The following is a 17,118-nucleotide window of genomic DNA, read 5'->3' as shown; positions in this document are numbered from 1 at the left end:
TCTGGTCTGGGAGCTGTTTTTAATCAACTAAAAGATGGAGTTAAACACACAATTGTTTTTATTTCCAGACCATTGACAGTTGCCGAATCCAGGTATTCTACAACAGAACGGAAACCATTAGGATGTAACTGGGCAGTGAAACACTTTAAAATGTATTTGTGGGGAAAGTCCTTCCATCTTAAATTTGACCACAAACCATTAATATCATTATTGAAAAAAACACGGAATGGGCAAAGCATGGTCACGATTAGTTAAGTTACTATCCAAGTTATATGACTATAATTTTACCATCATGTATGTACCAGGCATTCAAAACATTAAGAGCAGACTGTTTATCCAGGATGACAGGTGATATCCAAATTGCCAATGATTAATTATCACATGAAAAGTGTGTGGTTGCCACAGTCGAAGATGTAGTATTATCTATGGGACAAGTTCTTTCAAAAGATGAATGGTTAATGGCAAGTTCATGTGATGAAAGATTGAAAAAAAACTTAGAGTATATTGTTTAAGGATGGTCTTCAGAGAAATACTTATCTAAAGAACAAGTACTTTGGAAAATAAGAGATAAGTTATTTTTGGAAAATGCTGTGATTGTTAAAGGGGAGTGTTTTGTTCCCCCTGCAGGAATTCCCCCCATTGCTCATTTAGATTATTTGGGTCAAACTAACACCATAAAAAAAGTTAGAGTAGTGTTCTGGTGGCCTTAATATAGATGGTGATATCAAAATTGTGGAAACGTGTCCTTTATGTCTTAATTCCGATAAAGTATTGAAGACACAACAGTATTCTAAAGTTCAAACAACGTTTCCAGAGATACCATGGTCAAAACTGGCTATTGATATATTAGGATCTTATGAAAATGTTGATTCTGGAAAAACCTATGTGTTAGTATTAATTGATTATTTCTATAAGTGGGTGAAATTGAAATGGGTTTCTCAACCCAATACTGAAACAGTTATTGACTTTCTCCAAAACACCTTCAGGACAGAGAGTTTCCAGATATCATTGTTTCTGACCACAGTTTATGTCGAGCAAAATGAATTATTACTTGAAAAGTGTGGGAATTCAACATATTAAGACTGCTTTATACGCACCTAACATGAATGGTTTAGTGGAAAGATTGAATAAGACATTAGTGGAAGGTATTCAGCTAGCCATTAATGCACGCACTGATGTTAAGAAACACATGGAAGGTGTATTGTGGTTGTATCATTGTACACCACATTGAACAATGTTGAATTTAAAAAGACAAAAACTAACAGTAGCCCTTCCAAAACACATCAGAATAAATGTGGGAGATAAAGTTAAAATCAAGCTACCTGGACATGTTAAGAGAGGGTGTTCTATTTTTTTTTTTTTTTTTTGAGTTGGGAAAGCTGTTAAAGTGGGAAGAACACCTGCCCTACTTAACAACAACACCTGGTGGAGTATTTCTAGGCTGGCCAAATGCAACACAGATAACAAAGTCACTTAGTGCAATACAGACAACGATGATTTTATGAACCACCCTGATTTTACTAATGAATCAATTAAAGTAGAAAAAAAATTTGATTTTAGAAATGAATTAAGTATTTCAGAAAATGATGCTGTATCAGATGTGGTCGAAGAAAAAAGGAATACTAGGATCCCTAAGATATTTTAGGGTTTTGCTATCTACTAAACATTTTACCCGTTTCATCTATTTCTTTTCTTAATTGTTTTCATTGTTTATAGGAAGGGATGTATGTGGTAAGTTATAATTGTAATTGCTGTGATTGTGCATGCAGTCACCCTGTATCTTATTGGTTGAGATTTGTCATTGTTTATATAACTTTCTAAGTTCTATGATGGTGGGAGGCAGTTCGACCTGGGCTGTGTAACTACTTGGATGCTCCAATAAACAGCTACAGCTTTGTCAATATATATAGGTCTCCTCGCTTCTCTAAAACACCTTCCAAATACCACTTTGGACTTTGGTCGCAAACCCAAACTGCCATTCATTAGCACATTACAGAATCCCAATTTGTTGCTTGCGCATGAAGAAAAGCCTTATTGTGTTTGCAAATGTCCCAATTGTGCGAATCGGATGTTTTGAGATTAAGAAAAGAGTAGGTACATCTAGCCCTGAGTGTTCACTATATCAATTCGAATATAACACTATAATATGTGCATTCTATCTAGTCTATATGTATTATTGGGATAGTGATGAGTGGTAAACAAGAGTGTCAAGTTAATCCAGTAAAATATCTTGCTCTGTGCCTACTGTTTTGCCCTTCTTCTTTAAAAACAATAAAAATTGGTTTATAAAAAAAAAGAAATAATATATATCTTGCCACCTGGCTCCTTCCCACAAAAACATCCAGCCCCAAACTTTTATTTGAAAGCCTAATAAATTCTGCAAGTTGTAGCCTCAGCTTGCTTTTATTGTTTCAAAAGTACTAATACACCTATTAGCAAACTTTTGAAGGAAAGAAGAAACAAATGAAATCTTAGACAACCCTACAATTGTCACCCCTCTGAGGTATTTTTTGCCAACAATTCACACATGCACCAAATGGAAAGAAGCATGAAAAACAAACTGCTGTTGGAATTATGGGTTTCACTTAGACTGCTTCCCACCTACCCAAAACAGAAGCCACATTCAGCGTTTTTTCTAGAAAAGCGCACTGAAGGAATTTAGCATGGTTCAAGGCAGTGTTTTGGTCACGTTTCATTCTGTAGATACACAAAGACCCAGTAGAAAACAAAATAGAACAATTGGTATGGAGGGGGGAGAGGGAAAAAGAAATAACAGTAGAAAGAAGACATATGGAAAATGTCACTTACCCAGTGTACATCTGTTCGTGGCATGGGACGCTGCAGATTCACATGCTGTACATTATCCTGCCATCTAGTGTTGGGCTCGGAGTGTTACAAGTTGTTTTTCTTCAAAGAAGTCTTTTCGAGTCACGAGACCGAGGGACTCCTCCCTTTCGGCTCCATTGCGCATGGGCGTCGACTCCATCTTAGATTGTTTTTCCCAGCAGAGGGTGAGGTAGGAGTTGTGTATATAGTAAAGGTGCCCATGCAATGGAGTAAGTATGTATGTACATAATGTGATTAAAAGTGATATATATTTACAAATTTACAAATGTTCAAGTTTTATCAACATATAATATATAGTTTTCATCAACTCAAAACGGCTACAGGCTCCCGGGGAGGCGGGAGGGCACATGTCAATCTGCAGCGTCCCATGTCACGAACAGATGTACACTGGGTAAGTGACATTTTCCATTCGATGGCATGTGTAGCTGCAGATACACATGCTGTGCATAGACTAGTAAGCAGTTACTCCCCAAAAGCGGTGGCTTAGCCTGTAGGAGTTGAAGTTGTTTGAAATAATGTTCATAATACTGCCTGTCCTACTGTGGCTTGTTGTGTTGTTAACACATCTACACAGTAGTGTTTTGTGAATGTATGAGGCGTAGACCATGTGGCTGCCTTACATATTTCTGTCATAGGTATATTTCCTAGAAAGCCCATTGTGGCGCCTTTCTGTCTAGTGGAGTGTGCCTTTGGGGTAATAGGCAGTTCTCTCTTTGCTTTAATATAGCAGGCTTGAATACATTTCACTATCCATCTGGCAATGCCTTGTTTGGATATTGGATTTCCTGCATGAGGTTTTTAGAAGGCTACAAACAATTGTTTTGCGAAATTGTTTTGTTCTATCAATGTTATACATTAGTGCTCTTTTAATGTCTAATGTATGTAAGGCTCTTTCGGCTACTGAGTCTGGCTGTGGAAAAAAGACTGGGAGTTCCACTGTTTGGTTTAGGTGGAACGGTGATATAACTTTTGGTAAAAATGTTGGATTTGTGCATAGAACCACTTTATGTTTGTGTATTTGTATAAAGGGTTCTTGTATAGTAAATGCTTGTATTTCACTTACTCTTCTAAGAGATGTGATAGCTATTAGGAAGGCTACTTTCCAGGTTAAGTACTGCATTTCACAAGAGTGCATGGGTTCAAATGGTGGACCCATGAGTCGTGTTAGTACAATATTGAGGTTCCACGAGGGAACTGGTGGTGTTCTTGGGGGTATGATTCTTTTTAGACCCTCCATAAATGCTTTGATGACTGGAATTCTAAAGAGTGATGTTGAATGTGTAATCTGCAGATAGGCAGATATTGCTGTGAGATGTACTTTAATGGACGAAAAAGCTAGATTTGATTTCTGTAAGTGTAATAGGTAGCTTACAATGTTTTTTGCGGACGCATGTAGTGGTTGAATTTGATTATTATGGCAGTAATAAACAAATCTTTTCCATTTATTTGCGTAACAATGTCTTGTAGTAGGTTTTCTTGCTTGTTTAATGACCTCCATACATTCTTGTGTAGGGTCTAGATGTCCAAATTCTAAGATTTCAGGAGCCAGATTGCTAGATTGAGCGATTCTGGATTCGGGTGTCTGATCTGTTGTTTGTGTTGAGTTAACAGATCTGGTCTGTTTGGTAGTTTGATATGAGGTACTACTGACAGATCTAGTAGTGTTGTGTACCATGGCTGGCGAGCCCAAGTTGGTGCTATTAGTATTAGTCTGAGTTTGTTTTGACTCAATTTGTTTACTAGATACGGAAGGAGTGGGAGGGGGGAAAAGCGTAAGCAAATATCCCTGACCAACTCATCCATAACGCATTGCCCTTGGAGTGAGGGTGCGGATACCTGGACGCGAAGTTTTGGCATTTTGTGTTTTCTTTTGTTGTGAATAGGTCTATTCGTGGTGTTCCCCAGCTTAGAAAGTAAGTTTGTAGTATCTGGGGGTGAATTTCCCATTCGTGGGTTTGTTGGTGATCTCGACTGAGATTGTCGGCTAACTGGTTTTGAATTCCTGGGATGTATTGTGCTATTAGGCGAATGTGATTGTGAATCGCCCAATGCCAAATCTTTTGTGCTAAGAGACACTGCTGTGATGAGTGTGTCCCTCCCTGTTTGTTTAGGTAATACATTGTTGTCATGTTGTCAGTTTTGACAAGAATGTGTTTGTGGGCTATTAACGGTTGAAATGCTTTCAATGCTAGAAATACTGCAAGAAGTTCTAGATGATTTATATGAAGTTGACTTTGTTGAGCGTCCCATTGTCCCTGTATGCTGTGTTGGTTGAGGTGTGCTCCCCACCCTACCATGGAAGCATCTGTTGTGATCACGTATTGAGGCACAAGGTCTTGGAATGGTCACCCTTGGTTTAAATTTATAGGATTCCACCATTGAAGCGAGGAGTGTGTTTGGCGGTCTATCAACACTAGATCTTGAAGTTGACCCTGTGCTTGTGTCCATTGTTTTGCTAGGCACTGTTGTAAGGGCCGCATGTGTAGTCTTGCGTTTGGGACAATGGCTATGCATGAAGACATCATGCCTAGAAGTTTCATCACAAACCTTACTTGATAGTGTTGGTTTGGGTGCATGTTTAGTATTACATTTTGGAATGCTTGTACCCTTTGTGGACTTGGAGTGACAATCCCTTTTTGTGTGTTGATTGTTGCTCCTAAGTATTGTTGTATTTGACACGGTTGTAGATGTGATTTTTGGTAGTTTATACAGAACCCTAGCTTTTGAAGGGTTTCTATGACGTATTTTGTGTGTTGAAGACACTGTTGGTGAGTGCTGGTTTTTATTAACCAATCGTCCAAGTAAGGGAATACGTACATGTGCTGCCTCCTGATATGAGCAGCTACTACCGCAAGGCATTTTCTGAATACCCTTGGTGCTGTTGTTATCCCGAACGGTAACACTTTGAATTGGTAATGCACGCCTTGGATTACAAACCTTAAGTATTTCCTGTGGGAAGGATGTATGGGTATGTGGAAGTAAGCATCCTTGAGATCTAATGTTGACATGTAGTCCTGTTGTTTGAGCAAGGGAATCACGTCTTGAAGTGTCACCATGTGAAAGTGATCTGATTTGATGTAAAGGTTTAGTGTTCTGAGGTCTAATATGGGACTCAGTGTTTTGTCCTTTTTTGGAATTAGGAAATACAGGGAGTAAACATCTGTTCCTTTTTGATGATTGGGTACTAGTTCTATTGCTTCTTTTTGTAACAACGCTTGGACTTCTAGTTGTAACAGATTTAAGTGTTGTTTGGACATGTTGTGTGCTCTTGGAGGCACATTTGGTTGTATTTGTAGGAACTCTATGCAATAACCATGTTGGATAATGGCTAGGACCCCACGAGTCTGTAGTTATGTGTTTCCAATTTCAGTAATAATCTGTGAGTCTCCCCCCCACTGGTGTTGTCTGTTGGGGGTCTGTGACGTTGGAGTCACTGTTTAGTTTGTGGGGTTTTTGGGCTTTGGAATTTCCCTTTTGTTTTAGGGAACTGTCCACCCCTATATTATCCCCTGAAGCCTCCTCTTTGGTATTGGTCCTGGTATGTGGGTCTGGCCTGTGAGGTAGAGGGTTCTGTGCTTTGGGCCCGAAACCCCCCTCTAAAGTGTGGCTTCCTAAAAGTGCCTCTGCTCTGTGGGGAGTAGAGCGCGCCCATGGCTTTGGCCGTGTCAGTGTCTTTCTTTAGTTTGTCTATTGCTGTATCCACTTCCGGCCCAAACAATTGTTGTCCGTTGAATGGCATATTCAGCACAGCCTGCTGGATCTCTGGTTTAAATCCGGAGGTACGTAGCCACGTGTGTCTCCGAATGGTGACCGCTGTTTTTACTGTTCTGGCCGCCGTGTCTGCTGAGTCCACAGCTGACCTTATTTGATTGTTGGAGATGGTTTGGCCCTCCTCTACAACCTGTTGGGCACGCTTTTGGAACTGTTTGGGAAGATGTTCAATGAAATGTTGCATTTCGTCCCAGTGTGCCCTGTCGTATCTTGCCAATAGGGCCTGCAAATTGGCAATTCGCCATTGATTGGCTGCCTGTGCTGCCACCCTTTTGCCTGCAGCATCGAATTTCCGACTTTCTTTGTCGGGTGGTGGTCCGTCCCCAGAAGTTTGTGAGTTTGCCCTTTTCCGGGCTGCTCCCACTACCACTGAATCAGGAGTCAGCTGTTGCGTAATGTATACCGGGTCCGTAGGGGAGGTTTATATTTCTTTTCCACCCTAGGTGTTATGGCTCTGCTTTTGACTGGGTCTTGAAACACCTGTTTGGCGTGTTTTAGCATGCCCGGTAACATTGGCAAACTCTGGTACTGGTTGTGTGTTGATGACTGGGTATTGAATAAGAAGTCATCTTCTATAGGTTTGGAATGCAATGCTACGTTATGAAAAGTAGCTGCCCTGGAAACCACCTGCATGTAAGCAGTACTGTCTTCTGGTGGTGATGGCCTTGCCGGGTAGCAATCCGGACTATTATCAGAGACTGACATTGTACAGATCCCATGCATCTGGGTCATCTTGGCTCATCCCTGTGTGCGTTGGTGACTGCACAATTGGGGGTGTTGCTATTAGGGACAGATGTAGTGAGGTTGGTGGTGATGGCTGTGGAGAAAACTGTGGTGGTGTTTTTTCTTTAGCCACTTTAGCTTTTGGCTGCATTTCCGCTTCATGGAATGCGAGCTTCCGCTTCATCTTAATTGGGGGAAGTGTACTTATTTTCCCTGTGTCCTTTTGTATATGGAGCCTCCTCTGTGTATGGTCTGGATCTCCCATCCCCAGTTCTTGTTCAAACCTGTGGCCTTGTAATTGTGATGAAAGGCCCTGTTCGTCCGTATAGGAGCTTTGTTTCGGCTCCGAGGCTGGGTGTTTCGGCACCGAAACTTTTTCTGTAGTCTTTTTCGGCTCCGAAGATACCTTTTTGGCTTTCGGGGTACCGATTTCTCGGTGCTGGATCTGGTCGGAGCCGGTATCTCGGTGCCGCGTATATTCAGAGCCGGTATCTCGACCGGAGTCGGATGTCTTCGGCTGTGAAGCCTTTTTCGGTGCCGATGCTTAGTCACCGTGCTTTCGGGTAAAGCCATGGCCTGTCGGCGGTGGCGTCCCCTTGGCTTTCATGATCTTCGAGTGAGTTTTTGCCGGGGCTGGTTTACTCACGGTTTGTTGCCTCGTCGGCTGCTCACTCTCTGGCTCGTCCGAGTCCGAATCTGGAATGGAGAACGTCTCCTTTTCTTCGACGTCGGGTTGTTCGGCCGGTGTTGACGCCATTTGAAGTCTTCGAGCTCTCCGGTCCCGCAGCGTCTTCTTCGAACAAAATACCCGACAGGCCTCACACGTATCCTCTGTGTTCGGGGGACAAACCCAGATTACAGACCAAATGTTGGTCTGTATAAGGATACTTAGCGTGGCATTTGGGGCAGAAGCGGAATGGGGTCCGTTCCATGAGCCTTGAAGACGCACGCGGTCGGGCCGACCAGGCCCCGCCGAGGAGTGGAAGCCCCGAAGGGCTGCCGGAGCTCTTCTTCTCTTCGGGGTCGATGTGCTATCACTAACCCAATACCGAACGCAAACAATACCGTCTAATTTTCCGATTGTTAACTAACTTTTCCGAACCGAAACACGGAGCGAAGAGGAACACGTCTGAACCCGATGGTGGAAAAAAAACAATCTAAGATGGAGTCGACACCCATGCGCAATGGAGCCGAAAGGGAGGAGTCCCTCGGTCTCGTGACTCGAAAAGACTTCTTCGAAGAAAAACAACTTGTAACACTCCGAGCCCAACACTAGATGGCAGGATAATGCACAGCATGTGTATCTGCAGCTACACATGCCATCGAACATGTAGATATATCTAAGTAAAGTACTAGACAGAAATATACTACACAGGGGCATTTAGCCACAATATTCTAAAGCACACCCCTGAAAATAAATATGCACATCAAGAAATCCATACCTCTATCTAACTTGACCCCCTCATCAAAGCGAGAAAACAAACGATACCGTTGAGCCCAATATTTAGCTAAGTGAGGAAGCTCAGCAATCTCAGGAGGTAGTGGCATTGTATTCTTCTTTTTCTTCGTCTTTTTTTTCTTTTTGGTGTTTACTTCAACTGCAAAGATAAAAGATAAAAGTAACATCATAAACTCAAGCTAAAGAAGTAGCTCACTTTTCAGGTGTTATCATATTTAAGAAGCTAAACGTACGTATCATTGCACAGCAGACACCCGATGTATCAAACTGCTTTGTAATGCGTCGGCTTTTACAAAGCTCACTGGTGGCTTTGAACCTCAATTCTCACACAAACAAAAAGTGAACTTAGTTTGCTTTGTTATTACGATATGTACTGCTAAATAAACTACAGCACCATAAGAAATTGATACCTGCAGCCTCTCCTCAGTAAACAGTTTTGCTAAAAGTGAGATGCTACCAGAAAAACTGCTCTTAAAAATTAGAATTAATAATTTTGACTTCAGTCTGGATTCTGGTCAGAAATGACAAAGAACATAATATCATGGCATATCAAGCTGCTCTTTCCCTAGGGGTAGTAGGATTTGCTTAGAGAGAACTTGTATGAGAAACAAAGAAAAAATGAATTAACTTAAGAAACACATTGTCAAATTGTTGTGATTGCTGAAGTGTTGTCATGTCTCTGTGTCGGTCACAATGCTCACTAAAGAGGCTTCCGGTATAATTGTTCACAGATGTACGAACAAGAATCACAGGAGTGTAGAAGCCAGCAGAGGCTGAGGACAGATGGATGCTGCAGGACTATCATAAGACATACCCGCCATGAACGCTGAAGCTTTCATAAATGCACCTCATGCTGGTTCCTAATTAGTCTTTATCTATTTTTTAAAGCGGTTATAATTAATGTTACCAGTATACAACTGTGGTAGTGTTCCTTTGATTATACAGTGACACCTAGGTGGCACATTTTATTTTATCTGTGCTGCAGCTTTCTGTCCTATATTGGCATAGGTGCTATTTTTCCACCCACCAACCATTTATCTTGGAGTGATGAAATCAGATGAGGATGATAACTTTAACCCATCAGGGAGGTATTCAGTTTTCTTAGCAGTGGTGCTGCCTCTACAGTTCCTCGGATTCACTCATATGTGTGACTTCGCCACTGTTCGGTCTTGAGGAATCCAGAAAACTGTAGTCCTGAAGTGTTGTTGAAGCTAACTCTAATGCATATTGAGATGCTCTGGTGGAGATGGGGAATCACAGTGAGACATGTCTCAAGGGCTAAGTGATGCACTTTGTGGCTCCTGGCATGATGGACAGTACCTTCAAAGTTGATGATATTGACACAGATACCTATCATGGTGTAAAGAGTAATCTCATGGCCTTCTCCATGCCCAAAAAGAAAAACAATATTATTAGCAGCACATTTTTTTATTCAACACATTTACACCCCTGCCAAGACCATGACCACCATAAGCCTGAAGGTGCACAATAGGCACTGCAAGTTAAGAACTTGTGTTGTAAACTCAGATAACTCCTGGATGCAAGTCATAAGCCTTCAGGCATACTTTGGTCTAAACCGTTGCAAGCTTGAAAATATCTTTACCCAGAACACAGCAGCATGCTCTGCCTAATTCTAAGCCAGAGTGGTTGGTCATCATAATCATAAGGAAAACTTGGTATTGAGATATTTCCCTTGGTAGAGTATGTGAATCTATATTAAAAAGGATTTTTTCCAGATGGCAGCAGCCTTAAATCTTAAGGTGAAAACAACCTTACAGAAGAGGTGCTTGACATTGATGTCAATGGCATTAAGGTTTCTTTTCTTGTGGACACTGGTGCAACCATCAACATCGTGACAGCTGCTGCCCAAAGTGGGAGTTTGTGAAACTAAACTTTGAACCTGACCTGCAGGGAGTTTTCTTCCTATGTTAGGGGCCATCGTTAGTTTTCTCAGTCTAGATCCACCATGCCTCAGATAGCAGACTCGGGCAGGAAGAACCATTGAGAGATTACCTGAAAACATTGAATATGGATTCCACACACCATATTGGGGCTGTGCCTCACTCATAATGAATTGAGCCACAAGGAAAAAAAGGAAGATGAAGAACATTCCGGACAGGAGGTGCTAAGTGAAGCTTTTAAGACTTTGTCAAGGTGACAAAGTCCTGGCACAATTCAAAGGATCTCACAAGAATGTTCCAGTCTTTGAGTCTCACCCCTAACTGATACTGGACACATCTAGGGGGACAAGCTGACAAAATGGAGTTAATGTGAAATGCTCACACATAACTGTTCTAGCTTTCAGAAGATAAGTGTTATTTCCGTGAGCCTATGACAACAGATTAATTATGAGACATTTAAGAGTTTTGTGAAGAGGTCTACCTCACTCACAAATTCAAGATGTTGCTGGTCTAAAAAACTGAACACATCACACTAAGGATAGGACTTGTCTCAATCTCAGAAATGATAGGTTGTTGCACCCATTTCAGAACTAAATCCACTACTCTCTTGTCAGCTCTGCCAATGTCCTGGTTTCTTCTATGTGAAGCTCCTCCCATTGCTAACACCACATTTGTACCATATCTCCTCTGAAACTGAACAAGGTGTGTTGTGAGAGTGCTATAGGATGCCCCATGTTCTATCCTCACATGATTTTATTTCAAGAGGTTTTAACAGACCCACACCAATGAGAGAGGGGGGATGAGAGACAATCGTGGACCTCCACCAGGCAGACAACTGTCACATTCCAGGAAGCACATTAGCTGCTTGGGGTTGGCCTGGGTCAAGTCTTACAATTCCCCGCCCTGACCAGAGTGGAAGAGAGGACTATGGCCTGGTTTTCAGGCATAGCCTCGGGAGTCCTGTACACTGGAAATTATGCTGGAACTAGGAACTTCGAGATGACTGGTGTCCAGTCTATATAGGGCCCTCAAAGATACTCGACCACAGGTTGACTATCAAGCACGCAGAGTGGTTGGGGTGTGGATCTACCAGACCCCATAACTGTCAAAGAATGGAATAAAACTTGTGCCCTGGTGAAGGATGTGTCCAGTAAAGCTTGCTTTAAAGTGGACTACCAACATTTGCCTCGAGATTGCGGCTAAGCACTGCTTTCTGGGCCTCATCCCATACTCCAAGGATGGCCGGACGTGATATAGATTTGCACAACTGCGCAGATTTGCTATTCGGTGAATGTCTGCCATTGGACCAACAATATTGGCATGGTCCATGGATCTGGCTGAATGGGCTTGGACGGAACTGAGGCGCATGAAAGAGGTTCGCACTGATGAATACATTGAGGATGATTGATTGGAGTAGGAGGCATGATGCATGGAATGGCAGAGATATTTCACCTGCTGCTGTGGATGGGGAAGCCAAATCCCATTCATAAGACGGGTGCATACACTGTAATGTGGTAGGCCACTGCCTGAAGTGAGACACTGCTTTCAACTCGAAGCAAACTTGGCTAGGGATGGTGGTTGTGGTGATGGGTACTAATCATAGATCCAGTGGTAAAGGGACCTGTCATACTGAGGTTCCATTGGGGTAGTGACTGACATGAGGGAAGGTTGAGGCACAGAGAGCTCAATGGGGAAGATCTGCTTGTCACCATTAGAGTCAACTGTACGATTATGACTGCAGACAATGGTACCATAAATGATATGTTCAGTGCACTATCATGGTTACAAGTTGCACATTATCATGTTGGCAGCAGTGACTGTGTCAACTACTTGCTTTTATGTTATGCATTTTCCTGGAAAATTAAAAATAGAACAATAAAAAATAAGACCCATAGCATGACTGGAGTTTCAGGTCCCAACATTGTCAACAATCTAAATACATAAATGGTTGTTTGATGCTACTGCCAACATGTCAAAAAAGTTATATACCTGTGCAGCCTGTGAATCTGTTTAGGGCTATTGATCCTTCAGTCATTTAAGAATACAGGGCCTGTGCCAAGCATTGAAGATGAATGAATTATCAGTTCTAATAAACTCCCCAAACCCACCACTAGAACCCTGAACAGCGTTACTAGAGATACATGTATATCTACTAACAAATTCAGTCATCAAACCCAAATACAGACCCATCCTACCACAAGCTCTAGACCAGGCTTCTCCAACCAGTAGCTTGTCTCCAGCTACCTGTGAGTAGGGCTCATGTATGCAACCCTGCCTACTAAACTAGAAGTTTTTGTTTGGTTGAAGTATTACACATATCAAAATAGAAATGTATGTTTGAGACGAAAATGTGTGTATTTTAAGAACTTCTAATTTCCAAAATAGAGGCCTTTTAAATTTACAAAGCCTTTTTTACATTACCCCTGCCAACCCTGCACTGAGGTAGTCACTGCTGCTAATCTTGCATATGTTGACCACTATTTTACTCTTGTTTGATGTAGCCACTACTTAAAACATTAATATTAGCAGCTCAGAATTATTTCAGTTGAACCTAAGTTACTTAAAAGGTAGACCCCTGCTCTAGACCCATGTGTGTCAGTGGCAGATGTGGTATATCTCATATTTTATTTATCAAAGCAATAGGTTCTCAAATTTGGAAGGTCAAGACAAACTGGGATGCATATTAATCATTCAGTATGATACATCAGTTTCTACCATTGAAATACAATTGGCTATTTCCCTATAACTCATATTCCAAATGCTAGGGGTATGTTTCCATAGTGGTTTAGGAAGTTGTACTTGTGCTTCCTTTTTGCTCCAGAGGATGAATCCATGTGAATATGTCATGCATGAATGCAGGTCTTCAGGGTGACAGCTCTAAATGCCTCTATTACAGTAACTCTCACAATGACAAGCACTCACGTAATGCAGGCCTTAACAAACAAACAACAATCTGGCATATTTAAAGGAACTTGTGAAAATAACTGGTCCTCCCAACTAAACTACGAAACTTGGGATACATAGGCACAGCAGTATTTCTAGACGAGTTCAACTCATTAAGACACAAAGGAGGCAAAGTGCATTGAACAAACAAAAAACGTGTCTACTTTAGGCTCAAGTGACTCGCTTGTTTACTGTTACATGCCCTTTATCCAAACATGCATCATTGATAAAACAGGGAAATAACTTGCACAAAGAAGGCAGTGTGAAGAAGAAATACTGCATATAAATCCTAATTATTCTGCCAACACCTTAGTTAACCATGAAAGACCCAAAAAACAGGAAGTCTACTCCTCTTTGTAAGTATGTAAGACACTCACACAAGTCACTGATTACGTAATAAAATGCCATAAAGGTGGAGTAGTTTAGGAAAATGAGGCAATACCCTCTAACCCTTTTGACCAGGGTAATGAATGAATGTAAATGTTGTGTGGTCAATGCAAGGGGGAAGTACTCCTAGACTTGCACGGTAATCTATTGATTAGACAATTATGAATATGCAATCTATGTCGTATTAATTGTGCTTTATTACTTTTTCTTCTTTTTACATTTTTTTAGAGAACAGAAGAACATTGTATTTGTGATGATAGGTGCTCCTAATTAAAAAACACAGTGAAAGTTAATATTGTGAAAGGAAGTGATGGTGATATATACAGAAGGTGGTTTAAGAACAATATGGACTTCCACCGGCTCTGTCAATCCAGGAAGCCCTGAAGTCACATAGAATTTCTTTATAATTTCAATCCACATTCAAAAACATGTCGACGTTTCGACCCCATATTTCGACATAACTCAACAGTGGGTCATCATCAGGACTGGGGATAAAGTCTGGTCGGTAGCACCTAGGGATTCCAGCGAAGGATTAAGATCCTCTGATCAGGGGCATCTTCATAATCAGTAGTTCACTCTGAACCAACGAATTGGTGAAAACCTGGTCTTAAAGTGGACAATCCAGGGTATGCAGTACTCTGTTGGATATTGTCAGTATAATTCACTAGCAAGGCAGCCGTGCAATAATTTTGGCTGGAGGCTCACAGTATTTCTATTATTGTCTTGGGACGTCCACTTGTGTAGCCGGAATTATTACTAGCCAGCCACACGTATGAAGATGGAGTGGCAGGTGGAATTTCAATACCAGCTCTGCTTGTGGCTGTAAACAAACTTAGATGTATGTCTATACAGTTATTTTAACTATCTCAGGTGTGGTGGGATGGGTAGGTACCATAACAGTATCCTCAGGTCCTCTTTTGCTATTTGTATTTTCACTTTATATCTACGTATGTCTGAGAAACGCAGATCCTGCATGTCAGTTTAGAAAATAAAGAATTATTGTTTGCTTGACACAGATTTGGCGTGAATCTAGAAAGAATGATATCAGGAACATTTATTTCAGTATAGGTAACTGATCTTCCCAAGTGTTTATGGGAAATGTAGTTTGTTGACTGTCTGAATCTAGGATAAGGACTGCTGCACAATAAAGTGAAGAAAGATAAGGCCTAATCGTCGCCTACGTGTCCTTAATAGAATTATAACTTTCTATTACGATAGCTAGGAAATCTTTCATTGTTGGCCATGTGATTAGTATTACAACATCGTAAACATTTCCAATTTCCTGGGTTGACAGATTGTTTCTGCATATCGCCACCTTTCCTATTACTAGCCCCACTTTTTATGTTACAAACTGTTTCAATGGAATTACCACCGTTTTAAATTTTTGCGATTTGGTGCGACTTATGTGAATCCCCCAGTGTGTTCAGTTCTCTTGGCAATCTTAATGGCTTCAGACAAATACAGGGTTTTCTGCCAACAAATTTTCGTGTAATTGGTGCATCTTATAAGTTGGTCCCTGATGAATGAGTCTTGAAAATACCTTGCGTCTTGCTAGTATAAAGCTGAATTGTTGTTCTAATTCCCTTAAGGCAGCTTGGTATACATCTACTTGCCCTTCACTTTCTCCCTCTCCTTTTCCATTTCTGTCTAAAGAATTGGTTAAATCCGCATATAATTTTCCTCCATGTATGCCTAAAATTTTGTAATTGTATATGTTGTTTCCACAATGCAGAATATCTGTCACTACCTATAGCTATCAAATATGATTCAATAATTTTCACCCATTGTTTCCATGGTAGTATTAGTTTGCCTATTTCACCTGTGAAATGGACAAGTTGCCCAGGGGTCTTTTGGTGGCCCCAATCCAGACTGCTGCTGAGGTCTCCCCAGTTGCTGGTGAGGATGTTGCCTGCACCTCAATCGGTGATGTATTCTAAGTCTTGATAATTTGGTACCTGTAAATATGTTCTGTTGATATATGGCACATTTCTTCTGCTGAGATATCTTAAGTCTTATTCACTTGATTTATGTATTCATTCCTGTATGTTTATGTGTCTCATTTGATGTTTGGGAGGTGCCTTCGTAAATACATTACTTCGTATTGAGGGTGCTGAGCTTCTTTAGCATTGTGTCCTACTGTTTCAAGAGTGAAGCAATACACCACCTCATGTGGCTGAAATGCCGCCCCCTCCTTCAGCCTTCCTCTCCTCACATGGTGAAGCACACCTCTCCTTTGCCACTCACTACAAGTTTACAGTTTACAGTTGAAACGTTGCCTTTCCAGTGAAGTGCCGCCTTATTTTCCAGCTGTCCCTTCAAGCGCCACCTATCATTTGCCGCTCACTCCAATCCCTGAAGAGAATGGCAGAGTTTACAGTTGAAATGTAGCCTTTACAGTTGAAGCACCACTTTAACTTCCAGCCTTTCCTCCAATCCTTGAAAAGAATCGCTGGAGGTGAAATCAAATCCACAAAGATAGGGGCCAAGCAGGGATTCTCACCACAGTGCTTCAAAGTTTCTGTGAGGAGTTGGAGAAGAAAATAGAGCAGAACGAAACAAAGATGGGAGTGGAGGTACTTCTTGCTATCCCCATACGCATCTTAGCTCCTCATCACCAATATATATATATATAAAGAAATCTGCACAAATAAAAGAGTGGAATCAAGGTTTACTGTGTGCCTCCAACTCCGCTCTCACACTAAGTCTAACTGCCAGGATCACAGCAGAAGTTTTCTTTCACATAATTCTAAGTCAGCCTTCAAGTTGGTGATGTTCCACTACTGGCCTAAAGAAAATGGGGGGGGTGGGGGAGTAGGGAAGAAAAGAGAAGGGGAACGGGTAAAAGGGAAAGGGGACAAAATGAACATTGCTATGCTATTAACAACAGTTGTACAACTGGTTGGATACACTGAAGAATACACATGACCAAGACACCATAATAGCATTTGAGACTGAAAAGCGTTTGATTCTCTCAAGGGGATATACTTTTTCAGGTCTTGAAGAATTTCGGGTTCGGACCAAATTTCTAGCATTGTGTGGCTTTGCTCTACCAGACACCAACAGCAGCAGAGGAGGTAAATGGGATAC

The 17,118-nt window shown here is 41.4% G+C and overlaps 1 protein-coding gene across 2 annotated transcripts in view; it reads right to left on the bottom strand.

Moving 5' to 3' along the window:
• TGS1 (trimethylguanosine synthase 1) overlaps positions 1-17,118 on the bottom strand; it is a 279,522-nt gene that overhangs the window by 117,881 nt on the left and 144,523 nt on the right. For both annotated transcript variants that reach the window (XM_069220193.1, XM_069220194.1), the window contains exon 9: positions 8,784-8,939. In XM_069220193.1, the coding sequence (XP_069076294.1) occupies positions 8,784-8,939 (156 nt within the window). The remainder of the gene's footprint in view (positions 1-8,783; positions 8,940-17,118) is intronic.

The sequence above is a fragment of the Pleurodeles waltl genome, chromosome 2_2, assembly GCF_031143425.1.
Source record: "Pleurodeles waltl isolate 20211129_DDA chromosome 2_2, aPleWal1.hap1.20221129, whole genome shotgun sequence".
NCBI classification, from domain to species: Eukaryota; Metazoa; Chordata; class Amphibia; order Caudata; family Salamandridae; genus Pleurodeles; species Pleurodeles waltl.
Note: the sequence above shows the minus strand (reverse complement) of the source record. Positions and strands in the feature narration are given on the sequence as shown.